Here is an 11,956-nt window from a genome sequence, read left to right as displayed (position 1 = left end):
GCTGCCTGTTCCGTTCTGCAAATTGCGGAAGGCACACAGGCAGCTTCCATTTTTTGCGGACCGCAAAAAAAGGCACGGTCGTGTGCATGAGGCCTTATCGGTATATTAGCAAGGTAAGACGCCGATACCGATAAAGTACAAAATCCTGAATATCGGCCGATAATATCCGTACTTTCGATAATCGGTCGATCCCTAGTCCCTATAGGCCATGGTTTTCTCGAACAGGCAGTTAATATGCACTTTGGATAAAATCTCTGCTATTGTAGGGATAACATTTGACATCCAACATCTAGTGCTTGCCACTAGAGTTGAGCGGACACCTGGATGTTCGGGTTCGACCGAACTTGAGAAAAAAGTTCGAATTCGGGACCCGAAATTGACCACGAACCCGAGCCTCATTGAAGTCAATGGGGACCCGAACTTTTGAGCAGTAAAATGGCTGTAAAAATGTCATGGAAAGGGCTAGAGGGGGTTAAGAGCATAGCAAGTGCTCTGTAAACAAATGTGGATAGGGAAATGACTTTACATAACATAAAATAGGTAAAAATATAAAATAATAATCTTGATCTAGGAGGACGAGTTCCATATGGAGTAGGAGGTTGAGGAAGCAGTGGATGTGGCGGTGTAGGTGGAAGCAGCGGTGGAAGAGGAGGAGGTAGTCTACACTGCTTTTTGGTTTTAAATTTTATTTTTAAAATTAGGGTACACCCCAAAACATTGGAAAATATAACCTGTGATAACCCCCTCCAGTCATGCTAAACACACGTTCAGACAATACACCGTCTGCAGGGCAGGCCAGCACCTCCAAGGGGTAAAGGGCAAGCTCAGGACATGTGCCTAATTTGGAGACCCAGAAGTTGCAGCGGCTGACCCCTGTCAGTCAGTTTGTGTAGGCGTGTGCACACTTACTGCCCCACCATGTCGCACGTCCCCCTGATGTTCACGATCCAATTTGATATCTGCTCTATCAACTTTCGATTGTTCTTTTACGCTCCTACCATGGTAATGATGGGTGGTGGGGAATCAGGGTTCCAGGCCAGAGACAGAGAGACCACATCCAAGGAAGGATTCATTTTTTCAAATTTTTTATTATAGAGTTGAAATATGGGAGAAACTATTAAAGCATAAAAGTGTGACAACTTTTCAAAGTTTAAGAATTGAATGAAAGATGTGGTGCGCATTAATTACTGAATAATTTATTACATTTTATTCCCTGTCACCTATGCATAGCAGGTGTTTATTCACGTCTAAAATTGTATAATGTCAACCCAAAAATGTAACAGAAAAGTTATTGAAATTTATTAAGCTGTCAACTAGGTACAGGAGGGGTATATTACACCCAAAAATGGGTGAATTTCACCGGAAAATGTAAATTATAATATTTTTTTTTTGTTTAACCGGCCTAATAGGTATAGCAGTGGTACTATACATCCCAAAATTGGTTAATTTCACCCTAAAATGTAAATGACAATTTTTTTTATTTTTTAAACCTGTCTACTTGGTATAGCAGTGGTACTATACACCCAAAAATTGCTGAATTTCACCAGAAAATGTAACTGACAAAGTAGTGAAATTATATAAAATAAAATACGCACAAATAAAAAAATGTGATTTATGAAATGGAATTCCATATGGAGTAGGAGTTTGAGGAGGCGGTGGACGTAGTGGTGTAGGTGGAAGCGGCGGTGGAGGAGGACAAGGTAGACAACACAGGTTTTTGGTTTTAATTATTTATTTATTTTTAAATTAGGGTACACTCTAAGAGTGTAAAATATCCAAAATACAAAAATAGGCAATTGCGCTGCAGGATAACAATGGCTGGGTGCGGCCATTATACATGTCTATTCTGCACAAGGTACGGACAAGTCCTGAGGGATCCATGCCTGGTTCATTTTAATGAACGTGAGCTTGTCCATAGCGGCTGCGCTTGTCTGTGATGACGCACCCTGCCGTGCTGAAAACACGTTCAGATAATACACTGGCTGCAGGGCAGGCCAGCACCTCCAAGGCGTAAAGGGCAAGCTCAGGCCATGTGCCCAGTTTGGAGACCCAGAAGTTGAAGGGGGCAGACCCGTCATTCAGTATGTGTAGGCGTGTGCATAAATACTGCTCCACCATGTTGCTGAAATGCTGCCTCCTGCTAAGACGTTCCATATCAGCTGGTGGTGCTAGTTGTTGTGGCGTGCTGACAAAGCTTTTCCACATTTCGGCCATGCTAACCCTGCCTTCTGAGGTGCTGGTGGTGCCCCAGCTGCATTGGCGACCTCTTCCTTGTCCTCTGCCTTCGCCTTGTGCTTCCACTATGCCCCCGCTGTCAGGTGGGCATGCTACCAGCGTGTACAACGATGCGCGCTCCAGTGACGGAATTAAGACGGTACGTTGTCCTCGTAACGGGGATCCAGCAGCGTGGCCACCCAGTCATCAGCACAAGTTAGAATGTGGGCAACTCGGCGGTCGTTGCGGAGACACTGCAGCATGTAATCGCTCATGTGTGCCAGGCTGCCCAGAGGCAACGAAAAGCTGTCCTATGTGGGAGGTGTATCGTATGTGTCCTCTGTATCCCCCCCCATCCACGCACCAGTGATGGCCATGAGCTGGTCTGGGTGCCACCCTGCTGTGAACATGGTTCCTCATCCTCCATCTCCTCCTCCAGAACTGTGCCCTGGCTGGACAATTGTGTACCTTGGGTTTGTGGGTGCAGGAACCCACCCTCGGAGGCACTTGGGAATGACTGGCCGGAAACCCTACAAAATGATCCCTCTTCCTCCTCCTGTGCCACATCCTCTTCCATCATCGCCATCGAAGTGGGATAGTAACGCGAGGCATAGAAGTGGGATAGTAACGCTGAGAACTGCGTTATCGGCACTGGCCATGTTGGTGGAGTACTCGAAACAGCGCAACAAGGAACACAGATCTCGCATGGAGGCCCAGTCATTAGTGGTGAAGTAGTGCTGTTCCACCGAGCGACTCACCCGTGCGTGCTGCAGCTGAAACTCCACTATCGCATGGTGCTGCTCGCACAGTCTGGCCAGCATGTGCAAGGTGGAGTTTCACCTTGTGGGCATGTCGCATATGAGGCGGTGAGCGGGAAGGCCGAAGTTACGCTGCAGCGCTGACAGGCGAGCATCAGCAGGGTGAGAACGCCGAAAGCGCGCAGAGACGTCCCGCACTTTATGCGGCAGCTCTGACATATCGGGGTAATTTTTAAGGAATCTCTGCACCACCAATTTCAGCACATGAGCCAGGCAAGGGATGTGGGTCAAACCGGCTAGTCCCAGAGCTGCTACGAGATTTCGCCCATTATCACACACCACCAGGCCGGGCTTGAGGCTGACTGGCACAAACCACTCATCGGTCTGTTGTTCAAGGCCCGTCCACAGCTCCTGCGCGGTGTGGTTTGTTCCCCAAACAGATAAGTTTTAAAACTGCCTGCTGTCGTTTACCCCTGGCTGTGCTGAAGTTGGTGGTGAAGGTGTTACGCTGACCGGATGAGGAGCCGGTAGAGGATGAGGAAGCGGAGTAGGAGGAGGAAGCAACAGGAGGCAAACTGAAGCGCCCTGCAATCCTCGGTGGTGGAAGGACATGCGCCACACTGCTATCCGCCTCAGGCCCAGCCGCCACTGCATTCACCCAGTGTGCTGTTATGGAGATATAACGGCCCTGACCGTGCTTACTGGTCCACGTATCCGTAGTCAGGTGGACCTTGCCACAGAGGGCGTTGCGCAGTGCACACCTGATTTTGTCCCCTAATTGGTTGTGCAGGGAAGGGATGGCTCGCCTTGAAAAGTAGTGGCGGCTGGGCACGATGTACTGTGGGACAGCCACCGCCATAAGGCCTTTAAAACTATCCGTCTCCACCAGACGGAATGACAGCATTTCAAAGGCCAGTAATTTAGAAATGCTGGCATTCAGGGCCAGGGATTGCTGGGGTAGGGTGGTACTTCCCTTTCCTCTCCAGCGTTTGGGAGATGGAGAGCTGAACGCTTCCTTGGGACATTGTGGAGATGCTTGGTGACCCAGGTGTTGGTGTTGCTGGCAGATCCTCTGTTTGCGGGGTGGCAGGTGGCACTGTCACTCCAGAGGTGGATGAAGAGGCTGAGACTGCAGCAGAAGAGGAAGCAGGAGGAGCCAGAGACCTTTCTTGGTTTTTGAGGTGTCTATTTCACTGCAGCTCATGCTTTGCACTTAGATGCCTGGTCATGCAGGTTGTGCTTAGGTTGAGAACTTTTATGCCTCGCTTCAGGCTCTGACTGCACAGTGATTGTAAGGAGTGGTGGTTAGCCACACATCAGTTTTTTAATACGTTAATGTAAAAAAGTAATTTTTAAGCATTCATTTTCAGGCAGTAAATTAGTTTATTTTTCATGGTAACGCAAACCTATGTTTCATATAGTTAACCCTTATTAAGTCAACACATAACCTACAGAAAAAAAGGACAGACTGGACAGACAGAGTAAACTTTTCCTGCCATTACTAATACTAACTGGATCCATTAAAGGGGTTCTTCAGGCTACGCATATTGCTGACCTATCCTCAGGATACGAGGGGGGGAGTCAGGGTTGCCAGACAGAATTTTTCTTTTTTTCTAGACAATTTATTCCAAAATCACAGACAGCCAACATTTTTACGGACAAATTGGAAAACCATGAGGAATGAAAGAGATTATAAGTTAGGTTACTTTCACATTTGCAGTAGCAGGGTCTGGCAGGCTGTTCCACTATAATGGGGGTGGGTCGGAGGTTCGGCTACAGCACGGCAAACAAGCCGAGAGGCGGCCGGACAAAAAACGTAGCGTGCTATATTTGTAGTCCGGCCACCTCTTTGCATGTTTCCCATGCTGAAGCCGGACTTCCGGCCTACCCCCATTATAGTGAATGGGCCAGAGCGGACTTCCAGTGGCACGGTGGGCTAGTGTTAACACAGATCCGGCAGGCTGTTCACCCGCCGGACCCTGCTGCCGCAAGTGTGAAAGCAGCCTTATACATGTCTATAGCTCAATATACTGATAAGAACTCCCTACGAGCGTTTACTGTGAGCTGTAAAATTATGATAATTACCACCAAAATAGTCTAGTCAAGATCTACCAGCCTCAAAAAAATCATGGACACAATTTTTATTTTATTTTTTACAGACACAGGAAAAAAGTGGCCTATTTTTACGGACTGTCCGGGAATTTCTAATCGTCTGGCAACCCTGGGGACAGTCCTACTCCCGGCACCCCTGCCAATTAGCAGCCATGGTGCCAGAAACTTTCCAATGGCATATACACCAAATGTAAACCACAAGCATCATGTGAAGATCTAATACCAGGGGTCGACTGGGAACTTAAAATGTCCCTGGAAAAAATACGAAAAGTGGCCCGTTTTGTAGTTGGGTCCAAACTGATGGAAGGCAGGGCCAGCGATACCATATTGCAACACATTATACCATCCCAAAAGATCCAAATACCACAGTCTACCACAAAATATTAACAGCAGCACAAAATATAGCCCCAAAAACTTCCACTGGGCGGCGGTGAGGAGGGCCCAGGTGGCCCCCTGGGTACCAGCCCACTGGGAAATTTCCCTGTGGTCTATGGCCAATCCGCCCCTGTCTAATACTGTTATACCCTGTCACACATGGAATCATTACTCCAGGTCCTAAATCCTTACAAGATACGAAGCCCCTTGGAGACACCACCCCTTGGAGACTCCTTGTCCCGGCAGGACATCACAAGAGAATCGTGAAGCAAATTCCCCTTATCTTTTGCACCCACTTCCGCTGCATGTTTAAGTGACGCGCATGCGCCATTCCAGTACGGCCGCTATCGTTTGTAGCAACACAGCGTTACCATGGAGGCCGGCAAGCTGCCGGATCATTCAGTGTGTGGGGAACTGGGGGCGGGCGGTTTCTATGGCAACAGCGAGTGCCACCTGACAGACGTGGGAGAGACCATCTTCGTATTGTTTGTGAGGGGTCATAGAAGGGGAGAGACGATCAGAGACTATATCTCACCATTTACCCCGTGGCCTCTCCTGGTTCCTGCCAGCCATGTGCCCCCGGGGATAAAACATGCTGCCTGGCAAATACCGAGGACGGCTGGTGTCTAATGTGAGTAATGGCTTTGTGTTGGCTCCATGTCTGTCTCCATGTGTGCACTTGTCATAGCCCTGTAGCTGATCACAGGCCATAAGGCTGGATACTATGGCTATACTGTAGTCTATGGCGTAACCATGGGACTCCACCATGATTAGCAGCATGTTCAACCTAGGATGATTTTCATGCCCCTTTTATACAAGGATAGTACACAGTGACGTCACCTGGATCATGTGCACAGTGATGTCACAGTACAGGGATCATGTACACAACGATGTCATAGTAAATGGTCACGTGCACAACTGTGTCACGGTACAGGGATCACGCACACGGTGATGTCACGGTACAGGGATCACGCACACGCTGATGTCACGGTACAGGGATCACGCACACGCTGATGTCACGGTACAGGGATCACGCACGCGGTGATGTCACGGTACAGGGATCACGCACGCGGTGATGTCACGGTACAGGGATCACGCACGCGGTGATGTCACGGTACAGGGATCACGCACGCGGTGATGTCACGGTACAGGGATCACGCACGCGGTGATGTCACGGTACAGGGATCACGCACAGGGTGATGTCACGGTACAGGGATCACGCACGCGGTGATGTCACGGTACAGGGATCACGCACGCGGTGAGGTCACGGTACAGGGATCACGCACGCGGTGAGGTCACGGTACAGGGATCACGCACGCGGTGAGGTCACGGTACAGGGATCACGCACGCGGTGAGGTCACGGTACAGGGATCACGCACGCGGTGAGGTCACGGTACAGGGATCACGCACGCGGTGAGGTCACGGTACAGGGATCACGCACGCGGTGAGGTCACGGTACAGGGATCACGCACGCGGTGAGGTCACGGTACAGGGATCACGCACGCGGTGAGGTCACGGTACAGGGATCACGCACGCGGTGAGGTCACGGTACAGGGATCACGCACGCGGTGAGGTCACGGTACAGGGATCACGCACGCGGTGGACATCATGTAAATCACAGCATGGTAAAAAAATAATTATATAATGTCACTTGCAAGAATAATACAAACATGATGTCACAGTGCCAGGATAATGCAGTAATATGGTAGCAACGGAATAATGCAAGAAGTAAAGCTACAGAGATGGGATAATGCACACAGCAAGGTAACTGCAGGGCTCCAAAGTAAACCTTACAGTGCATTACATATTCCACCCCCTCCACCATCTAAAGTCACCACTAACTGCACCGTATGACTTATGAGTGGAAATGTAGTTGTTGGGCCCCAGAGCAACTGCTGGCCTGGTAGTTACCCCATTGGCAGAGCAGATATTACCTGTTAATTATGGTGCAGGTTATAATAAATGTTGCTGATGGCAGAATACTCCTTTGTCTTATGGAGTAGTAATTGTCACTGACGGCAGAATACTCCTTTGTCTTATGGAGTAGTATCTGTCGCGGATGGCAGAATTCTCCTGTGTCTTATGGAGTAGTAATTGTCACTGATGGCAGAATACTCCTCCGTCTTATGGAGTACTGCATATCTGTCACTGATGGCAGAATACTCCTTTGTCTTATGGAGTAGTAATTGTCACTGATGGCAGAATACTCCTCTGTCCTATGGAGTAGTATCTGTCACTGACGGCAGAATACTCCTTTGTCTTATGGAGAAGTATCTGTCGCTGATGGCAGAATACTCCTTTGTCTTATGGAGTAGTATATGTTGCTGATGGCAGAATACTCCTTTGTCTTATGGAGTAGTATCTGTGACTGATGGCAGAATACTACTTTGTCCTATAGAGTACTAACCGTCACTGATGGCAGAATACTCCTCCGTCTTATGGAGTACTACATATCTGTCACTGATGGCAGAATACTCCTTTGTCTTATGGAGTACTATCCGTCGCTGATGGCAGAATACTCCTCTGTCTTATGGAGTACTATTTCTCTGTGATGGCAGAATACTCCTCTGTCCTATGGTGTAGTATCTGTCACTGATGGCAGAATACTCCTCTTATGGAGTACTACATATCTGTCACTGATGGCAGAATACTCCTCTGTCTTATGGAGTAGTATTTGTCTGTGATGGCAGAATACTCCTCTGTCCTATGGTGTAGTATCCGTCGCTGATGGCAGAATACTCCTCTGTCCTATTGAATACTAACCGTCACTGATGGCAGAATACTCCTCTGTCCTATGGAGTACTATCTGTCGCCGATGGCAGAATACTCCTCTGTCCTATGAAGTAGTGTCTGTCACTGATGGCAGAATACTACTCTGTCCTATTGAATACTAACCGTCACTGATGGCAGAATACTCCTCTGTCCTATGGAGTAGTATCTGTCGCCGATGGCAGATTTCTCCTGTGTCTTATGGAGAAATATGCGTCACTGATGGCAGAATACTCCTTTGTCTTATGGAGTAGTATCTGTCACTGATGACAGAATACTACTTTGTCTTATGGAGTACTATCCGTCACTGATGGCAGAATAGTCCCCTGTCCTATGGAGTACTATCTGTCGCCAATGGCAGAATTCTCCTGTGTCTTATGGAGTAGTATCTGTCGCCGATGGCAGAATTCTCCTGTGTCTTATGGAGTAGTATCTGTCACTGATGGCAGAATACTCCTCTGTCCTATAGAGTTCTAACCGTCACTGATGGCAGAATAGTCCTCTGTCCTATGGAGTACCATCCGTCACTGATGGCAGAATAGTCCTCTGTCCTATGGAGTACTATCTGTCGCCAATGGCAGAATTCTCCTGTGTCTTTTGGAGTAGTATCTGTCGCCGATGGCAGAATACTCCTCTGTCCTATGGAGTAGTATCTGTCACTGATGGCAGAATACTCCTCTGTCCTATAGAGTACTAACTGTCACTGATGGCAGATACTCCTCCGTCTTATGGAGTACTACATATCTGTCACTGATGGCAGAATACTCCTTTGTCTTATGGAGTAGTAATTGTCACTGATGGCAGAATACTCCTCTGTCCTATGGAGTAGTATCTGTCGCCGATGGCAGAATTCTCCTGTGTCTTATGGAGAAGTATGCGTCACTGATGGCAGAATACTCCTTTGTCTTATGGAGTAGTATATGTTGCTGATGGCAGAATACTCCTTTGTCTTATGGAGTAGTAATTGTCACTGATGGCAGAATACTCCTCTGTCCTATGGAGTAGTATCTGTCGCCGATGGCAGATTTCTCCTGTGTCTTATGGAGAAGTATCCGTCACTGATGGCAGAATAGTCCTCTGTCCTATGGAGTAGTATCTGTCGCCAATGGCAGAATTCTCCTGTGTCTTATGGAGTAGTATCTGTCGCCGATGGCAGAATTCTCCTGTGTCTTATGGAGTAGTATCTGTCGCCAATGGCAGAATTCTCCTGTGTCTTATGGAGTAGTATCTGTCGCCGATGGCAGAATACTCCTCTGTCCTATAGAGTACTAACCATCACTGATGGCAGAATACTCCTCCGTCTTATGGAGTACTTCATATCTATCACTGATGGCAGAATACTCCTTTGTCTTATGGAGTAGTAATTGTCACTGATGGCAGAATACTCCTCTGTCCTATGGAGTAGTATCTGTCACTAACGGCAGAATACTCCTTTGTCTTATGGAGAAGTATCTGTCGCTGATGGCAGAATACTCCTTTGTCTTATGGAGAAGTATCTGTCGCTGATGGCAGAATACTCCTTTGTCTTATGGAGTAGTATATGTTGCTGATGGCAGAATACTCCTTTGTCTTATGGAGTAGTATCTGTGACTGATGGCAGAATACTACTTTGTCCTATAGAGTACTAACCGTCACTGATGGCAGAATACTCCTCCGTCTTATGGAGTACTACATATCTGTCACTGATGGCAGAATACTCCTTTGTCTTATGGAGTACTATCCATCGCTGATGGCAGAATACTCCTCTGTCTTATGAAGTAGTATTTGTCTGTGATGGCAGAATACTCCTCTGTCCTATGGTGTAGTATCTGTCACTGATGGCAGAATACTCCTCTTATGGAGTACTACATATCTGTCACTGATGGCAGAATACTCCTTTGTCTTATGGAGTACTATCCTTCACTGATGGCAGAATACTCCTCTGTCTTATGAAGTAGTATTTGTCTGTGATGGCAGAATACTCCTCTGTCCTATGGTGTAGTATCCGTCGCTGATGGCAGAATACTCCTCTGTCCTATGAAGTAGTGTCTGTCACTGATGGCAGAATACTCCTCTGTCCTATAAAATACTAACCGTCACTGATGGCAGAATACTCCTCTGTCCTATGGTGTAGTATCTGTCACTGATGGCAGTATACTCCTCTGTCCTATAGAATACTAACCGTCACTGAAGGCAGAATACTCCTCTGTCCTATGGAGTAGTATCTGTCGCCGATGGCAGATTTCTCCTGTGTCTTATGGAGAAGTATGCGTCGCTGATGGCAGAATACTCCTCTGTCCTATGAAGTAGTGTCTGTCACTGATGGCAGAATACTCCTCTGTCCTATAGAATACTAACCGTCACTGATGGCAGAATACTCCTCTGTTCTATGAAGTAGTGCCTGTCACTGATGGCAGAATACTCCTCTGTCCTATTAAATACTAACCGTCACTGATGGCAGAATACTCCTCTGTCCTATGGAGTACTATCTGTCGCCGATGGCAGAATACTCCTCTGTCCTATGGTGTAGTATCTGTCGCTGACGGCTGAATTCTCATGCAGACACCTTCGGCAGTAACTTGTCTCCCTTAGAACAAAATGACTGGGCAGTTACATTCCAACACAGCCAATCTCTAGCTGCCCTGACATCTGCTGTCAGGAGGGGAGCTGTGCGGCTCCCATACACCTTACGTGGTCAGCCGATCCTGCCAAAATTGGTGGGTTTTGCTTACATAATTTGTCATAAATGTTTACGATTTAGGACTTAGGGTATTTTCACACTTGCGTTTTTCTTTTCCGGCATTGAGTTTCGTCCTAGGGGTTCAATGGCGAAAAATAACTGATCAGTTTTATCCCCATGCATTCTGAATGGAGAGCAATCCGTTCAGGATGCATCAGGATGTCTTCAGTTCAGTCTTTTTGACTTTTCAGGACGGAGATAATACCGTAGCATGCTGCGGTTTTATCTCCGGCCCAAAAAACTGAAGACTTGCCTGAATTTCCATAGGAATGTATTAGTGCCGGATTTGGCATTCAAAATACGCAGACCAGAAAGATTGTGATATATATTTTTTTTTAACGGATTCGTTTGTCCGTATGACAAACGGACAGACGGATCCGTTCTTTTAATGCTTTTTTAAGATGGATCAGAATTCTGATCAGTCTTAAAATGCAATCTGTCGGCATACGTTTTGACGGATCCGGCAGGCCGTTCCGTCGACTCACGACTCCCCCACTAATCGGCTGTCTAGGCCAGGGATGTCATATACATCTGTCAGATTACCTATTCCCATTCAAGTGAATGGGGCTGAACTGCGACACCAAGCACTTCCGCTATCCAATAGACTATCCATTGTTAATCTGCGAGGAGCCCGCAGCACCCAACGCACAGTCTCCTTAAACTGCTGATCAGCGGGGGTGCATAATAAAAACCCCTTTAATACTTTATCTTTTAATCACAGCACCTTTAATCTTTAAGATGACTTGAAATGATAACTTGGTGTTACATTTTTTTCCCCCTCTAAATGTAAATGAAATATTTTTTCTCTTCTGCAGGTAAATAACTGTGGCCTTCATTTGGTTTTACAGGCCACCCCTGTAACGGATAAAAATAAGCAGGTAAATCAAGTATTACTATCATTTTCTTTCTTCTCCATTCACTTAAGGGTAGGTTCACACGGAGGACTCTGTCAGTGGTCTACTTTGATGTGGAGGAATTTCCTTGAGTAAATACCCCCATATACTTGCTA

At 47.1% G+C, this 11,956-nt stretch overlaps 1 protein-coding gene across 2 annotated transcripts in view; it reads left to right on the top strand.

Moving 5' to 3' along the window:
- The first annotated feature begins 5,901 nt into the window (after positions 1-5,901).
- LRRC49 (leucine rich repeat containing 49) overlaps positions 5,902-11,956 on the top strand; it is a 166,368-nt gene continuing 160,313 nt past the window's right edge. Inside the window, exons 1-2 of one of the 2 annotated variants that reach the window (XM_044283297.1) lie at positions 5,902-6,090; positions 11,763-11,825. In XM_044283297.1, the coding sequence (XP_044139232.1) occupies positions 6,052-6,090; positions 11,763-11,825 (102 nt within the window). In that variant the 5' untranslated portion in view covers positions 5,902-6,051. The remainder of the gene's footprint in view (positions 6,091-11,762; positions 11,826-11,956) is intronic. The other variant, XM_044283298.1, reaches the window with a different exon arrangement.

Source organism: Bufo gargarizans, chromosome 2 (genome assembly GCF_014858855.1).
Source record: "Bufo gargarizans isolate SCDJY-AF-19 chromosome 2, ASM1485885v1, whole genome shotgun sequence".
Taxonomy (NCBI): Eukaryota; Metazoa; Chordata; class Amphibia; order Anura; family Bufonidae; genus Bufo; species Bufo gargarizans.
Note: the sequence above shows the minus strand (reverse complement) of the source record. Positions and strands in the feature narration are given on the sequence as shown.